We start from the raw sequence: 23,724 nt of genomic DNA on the forward strand, positions 1-23,724 counted from the left end.
ACGTGCATTACGTCTGCTCTCACAAACCTCTGAATTCCGAGTGGCAACTTGCACACAGTGAACCGCAGAGACACTTCACATTTCAGAGGCACTGGAGGGCATTTTATACTCCGTTAGGATATTCCGTTACGTAAACACTTTCGGGCTCCGTGTAACAATGGAGGCATATTTACGGAGCTGTAGAGATGTGATTAAGGTAAGACTACTGTACGCTTAGGGTTGCGCGTGGTATGTTGGCTTGGCTACTACCATTTTACCCACTTAAAATGTGGCCAGTTCTTGCACTTTCTGTGTTGAGACGTTCACAAACATGAGTGTGTTTTGGCGTATATGATAGCTTGGTGTGAAAAATAATGTATGCTTTGTTTGATGTACACTTGATATTGACACAAGTCATATTGTATGACGCGCGTGCTTGTCCCTGGCCGCATGCGCCAATGACAGAAACGAGCACATGCATTGAGAGAAAGAAAGAAAGCACACAAGTCTGTTTGTTTACATGTATTATTTTTTATAATATTAACAAGTTATATTATAGTATTTTTTTATACGTAAAGAGTTAACTGTCATATTTGTGTATATAATATATACAGCTCTGGAAAAAATTGAGACCACTTAACATTGATTTCTCAATGTTAAGTGGTCTCTTAATTTTTCCCAAAGTTGTATATATGCGCACACACACACACACACACACAGTTTTGCCATGCTTAGCAGTTTAAAAAAAAAGTCAGTTTAGGTCTGTTTGGTGCAAATTCATCTGAAGTATGTTGACTATACTCTGGCAGTGTGTTTAGTCAATAAGAACAATTCCCACTTTTCTAGTTTTACAGCTCAATGTGCTCAGTTTCGAGATTGAAGGTCGCCCTGTTTGCTGAGACAATAACACCTGCTGTCCATTGCATATGATCCTGACAGCATCTGTCCAACAGCAGTGCATCTCTCTACCCTAAACACTGTTGTTTTAAACCCAAACACCCTGACACCAGCGCTCGCCAACTGCTGGGCAGATAATATGAAGTCCTGTGTTTACCTTGAGACTCTCGGCTCATGGAAGCAAGCAGAGATGGGTTCTTTAACTAATTCAGTCAATGATTGAAGAAATATACGGTTGCACCTGTGGTTAAAGTGCTTTTTGTCTGCATTGAAGCATGAGGTTGCAAATAGTGTGCACACTAGAGTTCTTTCCACAGTGCCCCAAGACCGACAGGTTCTGTACTGTTTACTCACCATCCCGTGGTCCATTTCACATTGCGGTGACTAACTTCCTGCGCTGTCCCACCGGCCATGCACATAAGGGCCTGAATAAGCATGTTTTTCCTGCACTTCCCCATTTAACAAGGTTTTTGGTGATGATTATCACATGAGCGAGAGAGAGCTTGGCAAAAGCTCACCCTAAACAAGCCTCACCCCTGGTCTGCGCCAGCTGTGAGCTCAGTCAGTCTGTGTTGACAGTCCGTAGTTCAGTATTTAAAACAAACCCCAGCTGGTTGCCCAGATCAGAGTACATCATTTAATGCTAACGTCACAGATGGCTTCTGTATTCGGCTGGAGCAATGGAGAAGGACAAATGCTAATTAACGCTGGAAGAGAAGTCATCACGGGGAGAGATAAAAGGCTTTATTGAATCTAGGGTGATGCATTCAGTGTTATTCTATTAAAATAGCTCTTCGTCTCACAAGTGGTCCAGCAAATAGACTTCGATATAGAGTTGAGGGTTCTCAAGCTCCAAAAATTGAAAGCATATTTTAAATAACATAACTGTAGTCCATAACTACACTGTTGTTCAAAATTGTGGGGTCAGTATTTTTTATTTTAGAAAGTAATCATTGTATTTGGCGAAGATGCTTTTTACAGTTAAAGCTACACTATGTAACTTTTCCGTCCACTAGAGGTCGCCTGTTCAAAACAAAGGCGTAGTTTGATGACGGCACGTTTGAGCGCAGAATCTCGGGACATGTGGTCTTCACCTCACAGCCGGTGGAAAATAATCAGGATAGGACTCGAGCAGAAATCATGTTCATGGATGTGATTATTAACATTACTGTAGTCTGAAGTAGAGCAGGAGCGAGTGTTGTGGAGCTGAGCAAGGCCGCAGGAGCGATTGAAGAGCGGGACTGTTATTATGGCATAGTCGCTGGCGGGACTTTTATTATGACACGGTTGCCGGCGCTACTTCCTCTTTTCCAGTCATGAGTCTGAGGTAACCCAACTCTGTTTATCGTATTAGATATATCTGAGTGTGTTGAAAAGGAAGTTATGACGTTCGCTCGGCGGCTGCTATGACACTTGTTCACACTGCAGTGAGAGTAAAGTGTTTCACTGAATAAAACCGGAGACCGAGGGTGACGCAGATATGACGCAATCGACAGGCGACTCCCTCACAAGCATAGCTCACACGTCCCGGTTCCTTGGTTAAAATAGCAATTTTCTCACGATTTACAAATAGTTTAAAACATTTGGGATATTCTAAGTACTCAACTGAACAAAATATATAACACTGGCCTAGTGGTTTCTGGATATTTTACTGCAAAAATCCTACATAGTTCACCTTTAAAGCTGTTCTTTTAAACTTTTCATTCCAAAAAAATAGTTTGGTTTCCCAACTTTCCCTACAAATATTCAGCACATCTGTTTTCAACATTATTAGTAATAAGACATTTTTCTTGAGCACGAAATCAGCATATTGGATCGTTTTTTTGAAGAACCATTTGAAGACTGGAAATTGCGAAAATACAAAACAAATATTTTAAATTGTAGTAATATTTCACAATTTATTTCCCCTGTATTTTCATATAAATGTATAATATAATAAATCAATAAATGCAGCCTTAGCATAAGAAACTTTTTTCAAAAACAAACTTTTACAGACCTCAAACTTTTGAACAGTAGTGTAGACTCCTTCTGTCTTTTGAAGCCAGTGTTTTTTTTAGTATCATTGAGATACTATTAGTTTTTATATTTTTGATTTTCTTTTTAAAGTTTTAGTAATTTTATCATACATTTTTATTATTTTTTAATAGTATGTCTATATAGTTATTATTCATTTTTATTTCAGTTTTTGTTTTATTTTAGCACATAAAGCACATCAATTTCAGTTTCAACTTTTATTTAAAATTGATTAAATTTCATTTATAAAAATGTTTTATGGTTTTAGTTTTATTTAACTATATATTTTTTTTCTGGCTGTCACCAGACCAAGCTCAATTTAAGATTGAACATTGGTCTGGGGAATCTGCTCTGTATTTTCTACTGTACAAGAGGCGTGATAAACGAGCATAAATTAAATGACTCTGTACGCAATTGGATAGTCCTTGATCAACGGCCCATCGCTTCTCTATCCGTCATCGTGTTAAACCCGCCAATAGCGCGCCAGGTGGATAAGCCAGGCTGTGATTGTTTCCTGCAAAAGTGTAACAAAAGCAGTAGAAATTAAGTAGTTGCAGGGCGAAATCAAATCGACGGCAGATCAGGCTGGTTTTACCCAGTCTATATAATGTTAGGAACAACACTGAAATTTAGGTTGTTAGGTTATTTATTAGGCTATTTAAGTCCTCCACAATATCTCTCAAATCCTATTTGCACTTCTGCATGTCTACGTTCACACTATTAGTGTTTGGGATTGACAACTGCATTTACTTACAAGTGTGAGTCTCGAAATGGCCCATTCACAAAGCAACTTTCAGTAGCTTCCTGAATACTGTCTGTATGAATGTGCAACGGTAGTCAAATGTGTATTTTCTAACATCAAATATGGCTATGTCCATAAAACTGAAAAGTCTTAGCACTTTTGATTCGACAAGAGTCCAATCAGGCCGCGAGTTCAGCCGTCAAAACTTCATTAAAGTTCACTTCAAATGAACATTTCCTGATATTTTACTCATCCAAGATGTTTGTGTTTTTCTTTCTTCAGTCGAAAGGAAATTAAGTTTTTTGAGGAAAACATTCCACATTATAGACTTCAATGGCATCCAAAATGTTGAAGGTCCAAATCAATGCAGTTTCGAAGTGCTTCAGAGGCTCTTCACGATCCCAGACAAGGAATAGGGCCTTATCTAGCGAAACATCAGTCATTTTCAAAAATAAAAATGTATATACATTTTAACCTAAATTGCTCATCCTATGCTGCTCTGCTTGAGCCAGTGATTAAGTAATCACGTCGGAAAGGTCACGCTAGACGTAGGCAGAAGTACCGCCCCCCGTTTACAAAGCGCACATGTGAAGACTAATATAAACGTCCTTTCGCAAAAAAAGGTAAAACAACGATGTCGGACGATTTTGAAGTTGAAGATGGAGTGTTTTTGGTGAAGCGCGTTTGTATTAGTCCTCGCGCGTTCTCTTGGGGCGGTACTAGTGCTGGGCGGTATGACCAAAAATGTTTATCACGGTATTTTTCTAAATTATATCGGTTTCACGGTATATGACGGTATTTTTTCCCCTATGCATGACAGGGTGTTAATCACATTTTCTCCTGAGTGAGAGAGGAAATACTGCAGCAGATTGATTAGACTGCCCTGTTTTACTGTCATGACGTGTGAATATTGTAGAAAAAATCCACACTAGAGTTAATAGGTCTACAGGTTTACAAAATGATGCTGTGGAGAGACAACAACCAATAAAACACAGACCTGCAACACGCTCAGAATCATACTTACAGACACCTGAATATTAAAAGTTGAGTTGAGGGCACCTTAAGCATTTTAAAAATCTAACCCTCTGTAACAACAAACTGCCAAAACGAGGAGAAACGCGGATATTTGCAATACACTTAAGAGGACTCTCTGAACGAATGACACACATCAGTTTAACACAGAAAGAATAAAGCAGTTACTTTTTGGCCCATTCTTCTTTGAATTGTCAGTTTATTTATTAACTTAACGTACATCATTGTCTTTTGTGTAGCAGAATAATCCATCGTGTCAGCGCGTTCGTGATCAGACATAGGTTATCAGTGTAATCAGTGCATACATTTCATTTTAATAAGACGTGATGAAATATGCGCGCATACACGCTTCTAGTTCATGTCTAGAGCACTAGAGTTTATGAAATATGTCCATAAAAAATTTAAACGCGCTCGCTCCGGTCTATATCAGTGCTATATGACCCATGTGGTGAGCGTTGTTAAACTCATCGCAGCGCTCCGTGCAGAAACCGCTCTCTCTGGCGCGCCGCGTGTAGTTTGAATTCTCAACTATAATCAAGGGCTGAATCCGACATCGCTCCCATAACCTCAAATATAGCATTATTTGGAGGGCACAGCGCTTTTTAGTGGTGTCTGAAACCCTAGTGGACGTTATTGAGTGCACTCATTCTATCCCATTGCACCGCAATAACGAGTGTACAGCCGATGTACACACAACGGTTGTCCGACTTCACGCACGTTTTCATTCACTCCTTCAAATAAAGTGATAACGTAGGGAATAGTGAATGAGAGTATAGGATACAGCCATAGGCTGTGCTGTAATGCGATCTCAACTGTGCTCTGACTGCTCTTACTACAGTGCATCAATGAAATGGGTCCCCTCTCAAACAATGACGCGCTGCGCCGCGTTCCGAACGTTGTTTAAGCGACATATACCGGTATTGCGGTATCATCAAAATTCATATCATAAAAAAAATAAATACCGGTATTCGGTATGAACCGGTATACCGCCCAGCACTAGGCGGTACTTCCGCCTATGTCTAGTGTGACCTTTCCGGCATGATTACGCAAATCACTGGCGTGCCGCAGAGCAGCACAAGATGAGTAATTTAGGTTAAAAAGTGTGTATGTATATATATATATATATATATATATATATATATATATATATATATATATATATATATATATATATATATATATATATATATATATATATATATATATATATATATATATATATATATATATATATATATATATATATATATATTAATTTTTTATATACCTGTGTATACCTAATTTTTTATTTATTTATTTTTTTAAATGGCCGATGTTTTCGCTAGATAAGAGCATATTCATTTTCTGGGATCGTGCAGAGCCTCTGAAGCCCTTCAAAGCGCTTTGAAACTTCATTGATTTGTACCTTCAACATTTTGGTTGCCATTGAAGTCTATTATGTGGAGAAAAATCCTGGAATGTTTTCCTCAAAAAACTTTCAATTTCTTTTTGACTGAAGAAAGACATGAACACCTTGGATGACATGGGGGCAGGGGCGTAAATTTCATCTAACAGTTGGGGGGGACAATAAACATGAAATTTCTCAAGAGCAAATTTTGAAGGGGACACAAATAATACAGCCAAAATCGTTTCTTATAAGGATATGTGTACCACAAAAAACAAAAAACATTTCCTACTTAGGCTACTTGGCGTTTTGGTGCACTGAAAAATTATGTAATGTCCATTTTTCTTTTCTCTTTCATTTTATCTGACCAACAACACAAAGTGATAGTTGTTTAAATACGATTAAGGTTCACCACGCAGTCATATTATAAATATTAAATTATCTTGCGTCCTCCACAAAGTATTTTATACTATGATATTCAGATCTTTAGATATTCAACTGCAGCAAGCCCTCTGATCTGCCACTTCATATTGAGCAAAACCTTTAGGTTTAGAATGAGCGCCAATTCGGGGGCGGGTTGCTTGTATTTTGGGTTCATTAGCCAATTATTCGTAATGAAAAACACAACTACAAAACAGTACAATGACACACTCCCTTAAATAGGCGCTTTTACATTTTTACTTTGAAACCAAATCTTCCGCGATCATCTTGTCTGTCAGCTGTTTGCCCGTTCGGCTCGTGCTGTATTGAGCAGACACGTTCAGTTTGTAATAGTTGTGTCAAATGATTTTATTACTATAAAAATTAAAACGACGGTGGCCCGGGGCAGTGCCGCAGTGGGCAAGTGCTGTTAACAGTGTTTTGCCTAATCTGTATTAAAGAGAAAATAATCACTTCATCTGATGTTTAAAGTGAATAAAACAGCTTACTGGAGTTTCACAACTGCTGTCTGAAGAGCTTTGTTCTCTCCCCAAATTGTGTGGTACTTTATCTACGGTCTATGGGTAAAGGCCAATTTATACTTCTGCGTCGAGTGCACGCAGAGGGTACGGCGTACCCTACGCATAGACGCGTTGGATACGCCGTACCCTACGCCGTAGCCTGACGCGCACCTCTCCAAAAATGTAACAACGCGTCAATTCTACGCGGAACGCAAGCGCTGTGATTGGTCTGCCAGAACCCTTCCCTCAGGTCAATAAATAAATAAAAAATCTGCGATAGGAGTGTGTGTGTGTGTCCAGAAATTGGATGATAGTTCCTTACGTCTGCTATAACACACTATTTTGCAGTCCAGCGATTCTTTATGGTAGTAAATAAATACATAGATCCGCTGAGTATAGTTTATTTATTTTCTCATTAAAACCCAAAGATGTTAATCAGTAATTGTATATCAAGAACAGGGACACATTCGGGTATATTTCGTGAATGAAGTCTCCGCAACAACAATCGCTTGCTGAGCCACCGCTGCTGAAAACAGCGGCCACGAGCTCCGCATGGTTTCACAAATGCATTCCAGCGCCAGATCGCCTTATTTAACTTTACTAATCAACTAGAGATGCTTAATTTGTATTAGATACAACAACTCAAGCTGCAAGAAAAGCCGCTCTCTCACTGCTGCTGATATTCCGACATGAATGTACAGATTCTACACATCAAGCTGCTTCTTCTTCGGCTGTTGTCTTGATTACACCAACATGCCCGAGGACACTGCCTTCTAGTGTCTGCATGTGGAATTGCACATTGACGCAGACAACAGCGCAGAAGTATAAATGCTCACGACGGCGTCGGCTACGCGCGTAGCCTACGGCGTACACTACGGCGTACACTCGACGCAGAAGTATAAATGGGCCTTAACGTTAGTTGAGGTGCGCGGTGGATCAAACCACTGTGGGGTAAGGGGGAGGGGGGACTCAAAATGTTTCTAAACTTAAAACGCATTTTTTTTGTCCCGTTTGCGTTTGTATTGTTTTACTACTTACACATTTATTTTAAGTATATATCATTATATTATTTACAATACTCAGCATGGTTTTCAGGGGGGGACAGCCCTCAGATTGGGGGGGTCCTGTCCCCCCCGTCCCCCCCGCGATTTACGCCCCTGCATGGGGGTGAGTAAAATATCAGGAAATTTTCATTTTGAAGTGAACTAATCCTTTAACTGTCAGCAGCTTTTATATCTGGATGGGAAGTGGAACATTTGAGTCTCAAAAACACAAAACTGAAGGGAGAAAAGTTATTGGATCTAAAACCTTCCTATGACACGCAGCTCATATCTCCATAAAAGTTAGCAAAACCCCACATGAAAACCTGCAACTCATGGTAGACCCATGTTTGTGAAGCGCAGAGCGGCTCTCTTGCACTGTACTTGCCCGTCCTTTAATGAGACGTTAAACCGAGGTCCTGACTCTCTGTGGTCATTAAAAATTTGCCCATTGGCCTCTGTCCATCATATATATATATAATATATATATATATACACGATTGGTATCATCTCTGTCTCCTCTCCACCAATCAGCTGGTGTGTGGTGGGCGTACTGGCGCAATATGGCTGCCGTCGCATCATCCAGGTGCAGGGCTCGACATTAAGCATGTTCACGTGCTTGTCCTTTGGACAAGTAAATCTGTCATCCACTTGTCCGAGTAAAAAATGTGCTTGTCCGGAAATTTATTATTATTTTTTTTTTTTGTGTGTTGTAAATAAAATTTATTCTGTAGCAATATTCTCACCAGTGTTCAATCAGCTTTGACATATGCATATTTGTGATATTTTTACCTTTTATAAAGGGCATTTTTCCCTTAATCTTTTTAAATATAGGCTATGATTCAGATTTCCTTTTATATTCTTAAATTGGATCAATAAATTAAATTAGAAGACGACACTGGCTGTTACCAGTCACCAATTAAACAGTTACCAATTAAATAATTTACACTGAAAAATTACAACTGCATTAAATAATGTTATGAGATTGTTTTAAATATTTTTTGAATATACAAATAAGAAATGTTGGAAAGATGAAACTAAACCACCAGTAGGTGGCAGCAGGTGACCGTCTGAATGAGTGAGTCATTGAGTCGATTCGATCAAACGCTGATTCATTCAAGAATGAGGCAATCGTTTACGAATAGTTCATTGAATCTTCGATTCTATCAATTCATTCAAAACGCTGAATCATTCACTAACACGCTGTTGCTGTGATACGCGTTCTGCTGTGATCTTTTGGAACTATTTTCGCTGCTGAAATAGAACAAAAACACTCAATATTGCATCTAAAATGTAAGTGACTTAATGTTAATCATTGTTTATGGAGCTGTCATTTGAAATCAGTGTCCTTTTCAGTCGTGATGTTATTCAGGAAAACAGCACTCTTGGTAATGTGACGTTGCAACTGTATCATGTTATAAATATAAATAAACTCCACATTTCTACATTTTTACTGCAGTGTGTTAACTGAGTTTCTCTGTGTGAGCGGTGCACATTTGTCTCGATTTCTCCTCGAGAGGCAGCGCGAGCGTAAACAGTGTTAGTTACCGTCAGTTCATTATACATTATTATCATTCACTGTCAATCGCCACTTACAGCAATGAATGCAGAATCATTATTGCATTTGGGTGATTCCCTAGTTATTTTTGTTAATGAAGTTTTATCAGGCTACTTGTCCCTCGGGCAAGTAAAATTCTCTTTCACTTGCCCCTTCAAAAAATCCACTTGTCCCGGACAAGCGGACAAGCGTTAATGTCGAGCCCTGAGGTGGATGCTGCACATTGGTGGTGGTTGAGGAGATTCCCCCCTTCCATGTAAAGCGCTTTGAGTGCCTAGAAAAGCGCTATATAAATGTAACAAATTATTATTATTATGATGTGGCTGACAACTAGTTGCCCAGTCCTGTTGCCTTCACACGGCGCAGGTTTTCCGAGAGTGTGAATGTGCTTTCTGAAGATAACTGAACTGTGTGTTAACGTAACTGTATTTAGCGACTCAAATACAAAACTGACAGCTGATTCTGTTGTTATCTTCATACTTGCAATGTAATCGATTACAAGACATGCTAAATCTACAGCCATTTGACATTTGTTAAAGCGCAAATGATAATTGAAAGCTATGGCAGAGAAGAAGATTAGACTTGGAAGAAAGACTTGCATTTCAGGTCTGTTCCTCACACAAATAAACTATTTCGGAGTATTGTACATAAGTTGTACGGGCTACTTAAGTTGTGCTTCTTTTTTTGTCATTTCTTGATAATAAACAAAAGGGAAGAAAGAAAATCATGCAGGATTGGAACAAAAAGTTGAGTAAATGATAGAATTGTCATTTTTGGGTGAGCTATCTTTTTTACCAACAAATATTAAGTATAAAATAAGATGTTTTTTTGTCATTGTCCATGTTATCAACTGTTAAGGAATACACTGCTGCTATATCTGTTGAGAAGCCACAGAATGTGCTTTATCTTTGACACATTGCACCACACCGTACACCGGCTGTCAGTGATAAAGAGTGACTTGTGGGTCATAAGTTCAATATTGTTTGTCAGACGAAGCTCTGAATGGAGCTGGAAGTCTTCACAGCCTATTGGATGCATTTTCAGCTTGTCGTGTAGTTTACTTGCTGTAAATATTTGTGCATACACAGTAGGTAGTCACAGAAACCACTGACATTTCGGGTTTGTATTTCAGCCTCCAGTTTAATAGAGGCCACCAAAGCCTCATTATGAAGATCTAGGCTTGCAGTTATATGTTATGAATTCTTGTCCTATATTTGTCCACTAGCCTGTGACATTATTCTCCTTCATTCTCAGGGTTGTAGTAAGAACAGCCCAGGGCTGCATGTCGTAATGGGAAATGAGGCTTGTGATATGGACTCCATGGTATCAGCCCTGACCTTCGCCTACTTTCTTTCAAAGGTATGCAACGGCCAACCTAACAAACTGTATACTGTGGTGTTCTTGGAAAGCTTGAGAATTGTGGCGGAGATAATAGACGTGATAATTCTGTACTGGAGGTTGAGGATTATTGTTTTGCTCATCATTATTGTTGACCTTTTGTAGAGTCTTGATTGTAAAAGGCTACCGGTGCCTGTACTCAACATCCCACGGGCTGAGTTTCCCTTGCGCTCTGACAGCATCTTTCTGCTGAGAGAAACCGGTCTGTCGCAGGACCACCTGCTTTTCAGGGACGAGGTGGACCTCCACGGCCTGCACAAGAACAAACAGCTGACGCTGACCCTGGTTGACCACAACGTTCTGCCAAGGTCAGTGTTATGTTCTGTTCTGTTCAATGCATGTATTACACCATGTTCCATCTTCACATAAAAAAAGTAATGATAAAGGAGTCAAATTTTAACTAATTAATGAACTTGAACTATACAGTATAGTGAATTTTCATATTTACTGTTCAAAAGTTTGGGGTCAGTAAGATTTTTTTAAATTTCAAACTGAAAATAGTTCTTTAAATTATATTTCACAAAATTACTCTTTTACTGTATTTGTGATCTAACAAATGCTGCCTTGGTGAGCATAACAGAAAACCATTGAAAAATCGTAATTGCCTAAACTTGAACAGTATATGGGCCCTATTTTAACGATCTGAGCGCATGGTCTGAAGCGTGTGGCGCAGGTGCATTTAGGGCATGTCCGAATCCACTTTTGCTAGTTTAATGACGGAAAAAAAACCGGCGTGTCAGTAGACATGTGCCGGTAAACGGTAATACGATATACCGCAATAATGAACATGATTGTTATCGTGGGCACTTCAAAATACCATGAATAATTATTTATTACGAATTATTCCGATTTTTAGAATGCATTTTAAGAATACTTTACCCATCAACCGTTTAAACGTCAAAGAGGAATGCACATGTAATCAGACCGTGCATGAGCCGTGCACATGGTGGAATGAGTGAAGGAGACATGCTGAAGTGCACATTCACTCTCTGACAGCAGAGGGCGCTGACGGAACAGCAGAAATGCAGCCGTTTCCCCGGTAACCCTCGTAAACAAAACGATACGGTGCTCGTCATCACATAACCTAATACTTAAAGGGGTGGTAAAACACATTCTTTTGAAGGCTTGATTGTGTTTGTGGGGTGCACTGTAACATGAGTTCATGCTTCGTTTAAAAAAAAATTGCATTATTTTTCATATATTTGACCTTTATTCTACACTGCTCTGTCCCTCCTTGTAAAACGGTCTGATGCTTTCCGGGTTGTATGAAGCCAGTCCCTCAAAAATACGCGATGGGCTCAGATTGGTTAGCTGGCCCAGTGTGTTCTGATTCGCTAACCGCCTAGTGCACGTTTATCGGAAACGTCACGCCCCTTACCTGGAGGCTGTGCTTTGGTCAGTATTAGAAACAATGGTGTCAAAACCATACCAATCTGAGCCCGAATCAGACCCAGAACATTTTAGTGAAGATGATCGAGCAGAACCTGTTCATTCCTCAAGAGTAAAGACTGCGGGTCTATAGTGATCGCTACTGAATGGCACTGTTACTTTTGTGTTTTTAGAACGATTATAGCCAAATATCTGGCGCAAGAACTATTAACCCAAAACATTGGCTTTGCTAGTAGCCAAATCACACACAGAACCATGTTTAGCATGCCTGTAGATAAACAATACTTAAAAGCTCTAATCAAAGAATAATTTACACTAATGCCAAGTTCGCTGTTGAGATTTTAACGTTAGTGTTTGTAACGTTAGGTGTTCGTCGGATAACGTTAAGTATGAATGAGCATTTAACAGACTGGTTTGCAGAACAGCGTTGTCATCTTCCTTGCTACAACGTACAATGTATTACAGGAAAACACATCGATGAAAAATAAATCAGACTTACAGGTTGTGGCCCGTAAACAGCTTCTGTTTGTAAATCCAGCTTTCAGGTCAAGCCGTTGTGCATATCCTGTATTGAACTCGCGAAGTTTGTGGAAGTTTTCCTCCGTGAAATCTGCTGCGGGAGCCCCGCATGCGCCTGTTCCCCTCAGTCTCAAACACAAATGTGCATATAACATGCTGTATGTTAAACGCTCTGCAACGCACCCCCGTCCCTATGAAGGCTGAACAAAGTAAGTACCCCAGACCTGCAATCCTGATGAAAATAACAGCGTTTCGTCGGCATTGCGGCAACAACACTCCAGCCTAACTATACCACAACAGCGCCGCGATACAAAATAGCCTCACCCCCCATATTTAATATTCTCGAAGGAGGGGTTTATGTAAATATTGGGGCTGGTGATGTCACCAGCCCTGGAGGAATGTCTGTAGTCGCCTGCTGGCCGTTTGCTGTAGTCCTTAGAAATGGATTTCTTTAAAAGCAAATATCTCCCTTTGCTTTAAACTTTGAACGTTGTAACTTTGCAGATGGTGTTTATGCTCAAGCAGCAACATTACACGCTAGCTAAAGTTAGAATAGTGAAATCGTGGTTTACCACCCCTTTAATACTTAAAGACTTAAGGCTATTCATTTTCAAACTTAAACAGTTTATATTTTAATCTGGACTAAATTACATGCCCTAGATATTGTTTGAATATGTTCTGACTGTTGTTCAATCACACACTTTACAATAAGGCTCCATTATTTAACATTAGTTCGTTCATTAACAAACTGACAATGAAAAATACTTCTAAAGCATGTATTAATCTTAGTTAAATGTACATTTTAGCATTTAATAACACATTATTAAAATCAAAAGTTGTAACTGTAATTTTTAATGAACCTGAGCTTACAATAACTAACAGTTGCTTTTTTAAACTAACATTATCAAAGAAGAATAACTTCTGTAAAAATGTAGCTATTCATTCTTTGTTAATGTTAATGCATTAACTGGTGAGACATTATTGTAAAGTGTTACCTATTGTTCTTTATCATTCTTTTGCACTTAATCTGTTTTAAATATTTGTTTACTTTACACATTTTTGTGTATTGCTTTATTGTATTTAAATGTTTGATTCTTTTGTTATAAGAAAGTTATTAAACCTGTTATAGCATGACAACACTTTTTTTGCAACTTATTTCAATATCGTGATAATACCGTATACTGTGATAAAAGCTTCAGCAATTAATCACAACATGAAAATTTGATACTGGCACATGCCTACGTGTCAGGCACATGGTCCAAAAGGGATGTACCTCTTAATGAGTCATGGGTGTGTTTTGGGCGTAAGAATCAGAGTCTCATCTCCCATTCCCTTTAAAAGCCAGTTGTGCTTGCACCATGGCGGATTCGCTATTTATATGGCGGAATTTAACATCCGAAAGACTGAACGCTTCTCCAGAGAGGAATTCTTTAATATTTCAAATGTTTTATATATTTATATTTAAAAATCTTTATGTGCTGCTGTGTATCCCTGTGTGTGTAATAAGCAGAGTGTGCGTGTTGTGTACTCGCCTATAGGCGCATTTTACTAACGCTCCCTTTAAATAACACAAAAAATACTGTACTATTGACTTTAGACCAGGTTTTTGTTGGTCAATGGCGCAGTCGTTTTCAGTTACCTCAAAATAGCAACACGCCAAAAATGCACCTAAACACGCCTCGTTTTCAGCCATGGGCGAACAGTGCATTTGCTATTTAAACAACGTGGCACTGGACGTGAAAATGATAACTGCGTCAGGCTGAAACTAGCAAAAAACACTTGCCGCATTGCACCGGGTATATTTATGATAGCTGTATATCTCCATACATGTATTTTAATAATACAAATAAAAATAATAACCACAAATAATTAATTGCAATAGTATTGTGGTGCATTTTACTGCACCATATGGCTAAATGTATGTAAATAAATGGCAACAAAAAATAAATATCAGAATGATGTTACAATAATGGTTATTTATATCTACCTCAAATTAATCTAATTAGTACACCACTAATAGCAACATAAAAAGTATTTATTGAACCAAACCTATGACCACAGAAGCATTATACAAACTGATCCGTGAGACATTTTTCATATTTATTTAAAATGTATATTTATGTGTGTGTGTGTGTGTGTGTGTGTGTGTGTGTGTGTGTGTGTGTGTGTGTGTGTGTGTGTGTGTGTGTGTGTGTGTGTGTGTGTGTGTGTGTGTGTGTGTGTGTGTGTGTGTGTGTGTGTGTGTGTGTGTGTGTGTGTGTGTGTGTGTGTGTGTGTGTGTGTGTGTGTGAATAAATATTATAATATGCAATCATGTATAAATATTATAAAATATATTCTAAAATAAAAATGTTGTACATTTCAGAAATTATTTCGGTCTATCAACCAAGGTCTGTTCTTTTATAATAAATCAGTTTTATTCTTTAGTGCTGACAGTGAGCTGGAGGATGCAGTTGTAGAAGTGATTGACCATCACCTCCTACAGAAGCCCTCATCTCCCTCCTGCCCCATCACCGTGGAGACCGTGGGCTCATGTGCCACCTTGGTGACGGAGCTCATTGCCCAAAAAGCGCCTGAGGTGCTCGACCAACAAGTGGCTCAGCTTTTATTCGGTGAGTGTCATGGTGACATGATTTACACAGAGAGGAATGTGAGCTCTCACAGCATGACTGCTGTTCAATCTGCTTGACACTGTTAGACATCAGATGGGCTCAGCATGGCCTTCAGTGGCATTTAGCTGGAGCAGATACATTTGACTTGTACATGCAATATCATCGAGATGTGAGATAAAACCTTGTTAACTTACAGAATGTATTTACTGCCTTGTGTTGACAGGTACCATTATCCTTGACTGTGTTAACATGGCACCTGAGGCAGGTAAAGTCACCCCTAAGGACAGCCAGTATGTCATCTTTTTGGAGAAACGTTTTCCAAAGCTGCCCCCGAGGGGCGCTCTGTTTCAGTCGCTACAGAATGCCAAGTTTGACGTGTCAGGTGAGAGAATCTTTCATTGTGTAGGTTAATAAAACAAACTGCTTGTAGACTCATTAAAACATTAAAGCATGTGTTCATCAAAATAAATCTTACAATACTGCTCTGTATTTCAGGCCTCTCCACGGAGCAGATGCTGTTGAAAGACATGAAAGCTGCATCCACTGGGGATCTGAACTTGGCTGTCAGTGTCATTTACATGACACTAGAGGTCAGTACTGTTATGACATCTTTCACTTGACCACTAAAAGCGTCTACAATCTGTATTGATTTGGACGTTTTTGGATGATACAGTTTACAGATATATAAAGATTCTGATATTTTGCCACTTTCTTTGCATATTTCTTGAAATTATGTCATCAAATTGCCATTTTGTATTATGATTTTTAAAGGATTTAATTACACCCTTACATAGAAGTTCAAAAACTTTTGGTTACACTTTACTTTAAAGTGTCCTTGTTACAGTGTTAAGTGCTAAGTAATAATAATTAACTACATGTACTTACTAACTATAAGGTAAGGGTTAGAATTAGGGTTTTTAGTTTAAGCTGCATGTAATTATGCATAATGTATAGTTATTACTACAGTAATACTACATATAACATGTAACTAGGACACTGTAAAATAAATTATCAAACTTTTTTAACTGTTGTAGTTAATGAATTAAAGTAATGTCCATTGAATTTTCATTTGTTCTTTTATGCATAATATTGTAATTATTAAAACAGATAAAATGTAGTATTTATTTTTTTAATTGCAATATTAAATAGGCACAAATAAACCCACTTTTTAGAAGTTGTGATGGAACATTACAAATGACTCACAGGAAGCTTAGTCTATTTTATTATCTATTAAATGAGATTCAATACTGAACAATTGTTTGTTGAAGGATGTATTTTTTGTGTTCTTAAAATTATCTTTGGATTTCATCTTGAAATTATATAATACTTAAATAGCAACCTTTGATTGTTTCATGCTTCTGGCTAATTGCAATGGCTTTTATTTTGATCCATAAATACATATTGGTGATTGTATTGGTGTATAATCTCTATAACATATTATGTTTGGAATCTCATTACATACTTGCAGCATTTCTGAAACACCCTGGCAGGACTTTAAATTTAGAACATCACATGCAAATGACATGCTCCCTGAATGAAGTGAATCTTGTGTTTGTGCTATGCATTTAGCCTCAGTACTTGGTTCCACAAAGAGGATATGTAGATTCTGAAAAGTAAGGAGCTCTTGTTGTGGGCACAAAATGTGCTCATGTGCCCATCCTCATGACTCATGTGAATTCCTCATTAATACTGAAGCACAACCGAATCCAAGTCAGACACACCCAGACTCACCGCAGGGCTAGGCGGCCTCTCTAGCACACCCATTGATTACACCAGACATTAGCCTCCGTGACAGACTCTCCTGTTCTCTTGTTAGTACTCATACAGTAGTAAGGCACGTGTGTGTTAGAACTTTGTTCACAGTACAGGAGACTGGGGTCAATTGCAGTTTTTTGTTGTTGTTGTTTTGTTACAAAATTGGTCCCAGTATATTAATTATAACACTTTAATTTTTCTTTACACTTTACTTTGATCTCACTTTATTACGTCAAAGTAATAATTCCATCAATTTAATGTTTATTACTTTTATTATTTTAAATGTCAGAAATAATGTGAGTGGCCATTAAACTTGTTCAGAAATATTTGTCCAGTTGATTGACAAGAATCAGAAAAGTGTCCTAAGAAGAAATGTTTGACATGCATATTTTAAAGATTATATTTTTCAGGCATAAATAATTTCATTAAAATACCATAGTACTAATACAATAAAATAAAATAAAAAGATATATGTTGGAATTCAAAGGAATCAAAACTCTAAACACCAGAGGAAAAATATTGGGCGTTGAAAATGCGTATCTCCAGATCAGTTTGTGTTTGTAATGCTCATATGTTAAAAGAGCCGTTCTATGTTTAGGCTTTTCTTCAGAGGCGTGGCCTACAGCAGGACCTCTGTGAGTTCTGCCACAATCACAGATACAACCTGCTGGTCGCAATGACAATCTCTTTCAACGACAACAAGGAGCCCTTCCGACAGCTAGCCGTCTACAGTTCAAGCACTGCCTACAGAGAAGAGGTACTCAACTTTTTAGGGAAATCAACCTTCAAATGTTTTTCTTATAGTTTACTCTGCATATAATAAATGATGTTCTTTTGAACTTTCAATTCATCAAAGAATCCTGGGGGAAAAAAGCTTTCCACAAAAAATATTAATTAGCACAACTATTTTCAACATTGATAAAAAAAACAAAAACATTCTTGAGCACCAAATCAGCACATTAGAATGATTTCTGAAAGATCATGTTACACTGAAGACTGGAGTAATGATGCTGAACATTCAGCTTTGCCATCACAGGAATAAATTACATTTTAAAATATATTAAAATAGAAAAGTTATTCTGAATTGACCATTCGCAAAGACCCGCCCCCTTTAGTTACTGTTGCTATGTCCGACAAGCCATGGCGTTCTCACACCACACACTTTCTCACGTAGAGAAAATACATCGCGGAGCAAAGAGGACACTGACAACACGCCGACAGACAGGACAGAGCAAGCTACTTTTGATATGAAACAAAGTCTAAACTTTGAAATTGTCATTTAAAAAAAAAAAATTTAAACAATAAATACCGTTTTGTGGCTCTTTAATGTGTCGTGATCGCTGTAGCACCTCAGTTAAAGCTGCTCGTGAACCGATTATCTCTTCCTTGTAGTTTATTCTTAAAGGTCCCATGGCATGAAATTTTCATTTTATGAGGTATTTCAACATTAATAGGAGTTCCCCTAGCCTGAATATTGTCCCCAAGTGGATAGAAATGTTGATCGGTGTAAAACCGAGTTCTGGCTGTCTTTCTCTGCCTTTGAGAAAATGACAGGCCAGACGAGCCAATCCTGAAGTCTCCTGGTTTGACGTCCAAGCAGGAACGGTTACCTCCCTTTCCTCCACCCAGAGAATCTGGCGCGCCCATGCAAGCGCTCGAGAGATCATGGGTTGTGAACGAGTGAATGCTGGCAGTTTCTCGGTGTTTGGATGTACAAATGAAAACAGAAGTCTTTCTTCAGTTCCTTCTGATCTGTGATCATTGATTTCTTATGTGTAGCTAATTATTTATTATTTGTGGACACGCAGCGGCTTCTCTCTCTCCCGACAGAACAGTGTTTTCGTGTTTTCTATCTTGTGAGTCAGTGTTTTTGTACGTCCTTGTCGCGTCTATCTGTTCTAAAATGTGCATACAGTCTTTTCTGTTTAACATCAGCAGAGTCACATCTTTAGAGATAAACTTCACACACGCCGAAGCTCGGCCTCCAACATCCCCGACCCCCAGTACTGCATCTGGCCCACAGCGGAGGCACCAAACGCGGCGTGAGATTAAGCAGAAGGGGGGTAAGCGTGAGGGTATCCGGCTAGGCTAGCCAGCTTTCCCCACAATAAACTGGATTACATTCGATTACTGCTGTTGTGTCTTTGTTTGCGCTGTGTAACGTTACTCAATGCGCGTCACTGACGCTTTTCATATGATTGGAACATATGTAGAAATAATGCTTTAATCAAACTTACTAACTCGTTCATCTCGCTGTAATGGTACATTGCATGTGTTACAAAGTTGGTAGAATAATGATGAAGTCGGACTCGGCTTGACTGGGACTCGTGTTTATTCAGAACTCTCAGATACAAACACAATAAACTCGCGCTGACAGACAGCGCTCTCATAACTCAGTAGTTACTATAAATAACTCTGTTAGCAATCGCTTCGTCTCCGTGATGTCCGGTTCGCGAACGAATCATTCTTTTGAATCGGTTCTTTTTAGTGAACCGAACCAGTTCACCAAATCGGACTGAATCGTTCTAAACGGTTCGCGTCTCGAGTCAGCGCTGATCCATAATTTACTGAAGTTACTAACTTTCTGACATGAGTGACAGCCCCTCCGACTAGAAATAAACTAATAACCTGAAGTATATTCTAGTAACTACAACAGTTCACCCTGAACTGAGACATGCTGAGAGAACTGATGAGAAGTGAACACAGGTCCATCCGTCTCTCTGGCAGACTCGTGCCTGCTCGTGCCTCGTTAAACCACGCCCCCTCCGCTCATTTAAAATGCAAAGATGTCAGCCAATCACAACAGTGGGCGTTTTTACTGAAGTCTCACAGCAGACACGCCTCTTGAAGCAGGGCATTCAGCCACAGGGCAAACAGCAGTATAGAAAAAATGCCTTTTATTTCTAAATTATGACATTTCATGATGTAAAAATCATACTAATAATATAAGTACACCTCAGAAAACACTATAAAATAATAGAAAAATGCCATGCCATGGGACCTTTAAGCACGAAATAAACATGACTGAACACTAAAAGAAATGTTGTTTCAACCGCGGAAAGACGTCAGTACTAGGGCTGCACGATCGGCAACATATCGTTATCGGCCGATAAATTATTATTTTCTATGTTATCGTTATCGGTCCGATAAGAAAATTTGACCGATATAGTCAAGCCGATAGATAATGTATTATTTCCTTCAGCTGAGACAGACGCGCTGTCCACCATGATGGGTTTTGAATTGCTCTAAATATGATTGGAATCACTTCGAAAAGGAAAATACAGTTATGTGCAAAACCTTGTGTAAACTTTATTGTAAAGTGTTACCATTTTTTTTTTTTATAAAGTAAGTTGGCCATAGGAGTGTAAAATTAATTTGAAAAGGTAAGGAATCTTGCACTGGTTCAAATAGGCTACTGTACTGTATAGGTTTGATTTATGTTGAAGTGTTTGGGACATGGCTTTTAATGGTGAGCCTTTTGTTTTTGTAATCAGGCTCTCAAAGTTTATTAAAATTTGTATTTAGATTTATCGGCCAATATATCGGGTATCGGCTTTCAAATATAAAGAATTATCGGTTATCGGTATCGGCCAAAATTTTCAAATCGGTGCATCCCTAGTCAGTACACACCGTTTTTCCAAGTTCAAGTCCACCAACGTTAATCTACTAACTCTCCTGACTGCCTTGTTGGACTAAACGACAGATTCTGCGATGTGATTGGTCAGATCGGCTGTCAATCAAACTTTACAAAACATTACAAAATCTTACAGACCCCAAACTTTGGAAAGGTTGTGTATAAAATAAGGTGAGGATCTGTTCTAAATGATATCTTCTTTTTGTTTTTTTTTCATAGATGAGTAAAGCACTAGAAAAAGCCAAATCCCCCAGTCTGGACCTTAAGCCAATGAGCAGTCCATATCCGGATGTGAAAGCCTATATACAGGGTAACACATTGGTGTCCCGCAAGAAGGTTATGCCCATAATCACAGACTTCCTGAAGGAGAGGGAAAGGAAAGTGGCTCAGACTGGGAACTTAGAGGACCTAGATCTGGACGATGATTACAATCAGGACCAGAGTGACTCACAGCAATGTGCTGAGGATGCTGGGATTGAGGACGATACTCAATTTCCTCCAACGCCAATGAACAGTCTGGTCGAGGGTTGTCCCTTGGATAATGGCCTACCAAAAATCAGCCCTGAGGTTTTGGTGGAGAAAGTTAGCAAGATGGCCAGCATGGAGGACACGTCTCCTGAGGGACAATGATGAAGATCTGTTGTTCAAGAGAGTCTTGGATTAGAGCTGGAGAAGAAAAGTGCTTCTGCATCTTCAAGAGGATGCGGTGCATCAGGGCGTGAGAAAATAATGGCACTTTTTTTATCTGGTTAACTCACAAAGGTACGATAAGGTCTGAAGAGACAATTGTTTTGACTTTCTAAGGACTCTGGTACATGATGATTCAAATCGAGCATTACATAAATGCATCATATGTAAGATTTTTAAAGTTTGGGTGTCATAAAGTAAAATTTCAGGTTTAGTTTATTTATTGGTCGCAGTAGCAGTCACATTTGATCTTCTAAATTACTCAGAAGTCTGATTCAAAGCCATTGACTGTGTGTGGTCCACTCTATTTCCAGGTAAATATGAACTTATTCAGATCTAAAATTGCACCCTGTGCCAGCTAGCGACTGACAATTGATAGAATTAACTAGTTCCGAATTAATTTCCGTTATACAAAAAGTCATTATAACATGCTAGTTATCACTGCTTTTGGTGCCACTAACAAACGTCATTCTTTGTAGTATTAAAGAAGTTATTTTCAACTTGTCTGCAGACCATGTCTGTAGCATGGCATTGGTTCCCGCATTAAAATGATTTGGACTTGTCCCTTGATTTGTAGAAGCGAATGGAAAATGCACTTAAAATGCAGTGTTAGCCTGGCAGGCAAGAGAAGTTTTAATCTCATCTAGATACTACTGTTCACAGTGCTGCCTGCTTGTCTGCTAGGCTTCCAATGTGCATATATAAGCATTTCCTGATCTTAAATTGATGATTGAAACACTTTTCGTTTGATCTTGCGCAGCAGGAAATGTAAATGAAGATGCGTTGGATTAGCACATCTTGTCATGATTCCCCTTTAATATTGTAAAAGAGTGATTGTTGGTAAATGAAAAGTGAGTGTAACCCCTCTGTGGCCTTTTGCATGTTATAGGTGTTGACTGACCTGCTCCTGGTTAGAATCAGGGCACCTGTATTTTACTCTTGACATTTAACCATTACCTACCAAAGACCTCGGTTGTATTTGTGTTTGAGGCATGTTTAAGCATTTGATCACTTGAGTTTTAAAATGTAGAACTTCAGTATTTTGTTGATTTTCAATGATCTTATATTATATAATTTATTTGATGATTTAGGTTTTGAGTTGGGTTAAAAATGGTTATCATGAACTGTCCTTTTGATTTGTTATATGGCCTTCAGCTTATTAACAGTTATTAGAGATCTGTCGCCGTCTGGCATTCATAATTGGAATCTAAAGATCAATTCGTACTGGACTAGCATTAAAATTATAGTTCTCATTATGTTAGTAAATACAAAAGGCATTTCAAAGGCCTAATTGGATGAATCTTCTATAATTACATGTTTTATTGGACAGTTTTATAACAATGTTTTTTTTCCCATAGAAGTAAAATAACTAGTCATGAGTCAGGACTTCACACATACAAAAATAAAACCGTTAAACAAAATAATCAGTTAATATTGGACTTGAAATATTAGATGGTATTTTGAGGTGTTGTGAATGAACCCTGCCTGATAGTTTGGTGAGATTTGACATGGTGAGGATTGCTGCATGCTGCCTCAGGAGAATTAAGCACAATGAATAATGCCAATATCATAATAATGTTGTATGAAATGTTGGTTTAATGTCAATGTATTAATGTGCTATGGTTGTGAAGCAGGATATTCAAGAGCACATCCTCTGTCAAGTATTTTATTGCCAAGGCCTTTTTTATTTCAAGTATTCCTTTACTCCATATCAATAAAACAGTTTCATATTGTTCTATATTTGGTTTTTGAGCTTTATTTATAAAAAGGCATAGTTACTGTACATTGCAGTCAATTTTTTTTTTCTTAATTGTCACCAAGGCTGCATTTAGTTGATACAAAATTCAGTAAAAACTGAATATTGATTACAATATAAATATTTTCTACTTTAAAGCTGCTGACGGTAACTCTTTTTGTGTTTAAGATTTACAAAAATTATACAATGAGGATGTACAACATGAATCCATTTTCCAAACCATGTTTTTGTCTTAACCTGAATCATTATGGTACACTTATAATAAGTGTTTATATTGGGACTATTTCAGACCGGTCTGGTAGGATACGCTGTGGAGGAGCACAGTCCCTGCGTGACTCGCCATAGACATAAACAGAGAGAAGTAGCTCCGGCTGCAATGTTCTTCCGC

At 38.4% G+C, this 23,724-nt stretch overlaps 1 protein-coding gene across 1 annotated transcript; it reads left to right on the forward strand.

Moving 5' to 3' along the window:
• Positions 1-15: 15 nt before the first annotated feature.
• prune (prune exopolyphosphatase) lies at positions 16-23,318 on the forward strand. The gene is made up of 8 exons (XM_079837405.1): positions 16-196; positions 10,841-10,945; positions 11,090-11,292; positions 15,320-15,504; positions 15,728-15,886; positions 16,000-16,094; positions 17,858-18,016; positions 21,113-23,318. Exons 1-8 carry the CDS (start codon positions 158-160, stop codon positions 21,521-21,523), a joined length of 1,356 nt encoding a protein of 451 aa, XP_079693531.1. The 5' UTR covers positions 16-157; the 3' UTR covers positions 21,524-23,318.
• The last annotated feature ends 406 nt before the right edge of the window (positions 23,319-23,724 follow it).

Source organism: Gobio gobio (assembly GCF_949357685.1).
Source record: "Gobio gobio genome assembly, chromosome: 15".
In the NCBI taxonomy this organism is placed as follows: Eukaryota; Metazoa; Chordata; class Actinopteri; order Cypriniformes; family Gobionidae; genus Gobio; species Gobio gobio.

Excerpts from the sequence above, each read along its gene's own strand:
- prune (XM_079837405.1), top strand. The coding sequence starts at position 158 with ATGGAGGCATATTTACGGAGCTGTAGAGATGTGATTAAG. Across the intron at positions 11,293-15,319 it reads GACCACAACGTTCTGCCAAG|TGCTGACAGTGAGCTGGAGG; the intron begins GTCAGTGTTATG and ends TTTATTCTTTAG. Across the intron at positions 16,095-17,857 it reads TCATTTACATGACACTAGAG|GCTTTTCTTCAGAGGCGTGG; the intron begins GTCAGTACTGTT and ends TTCTATGTTTAG.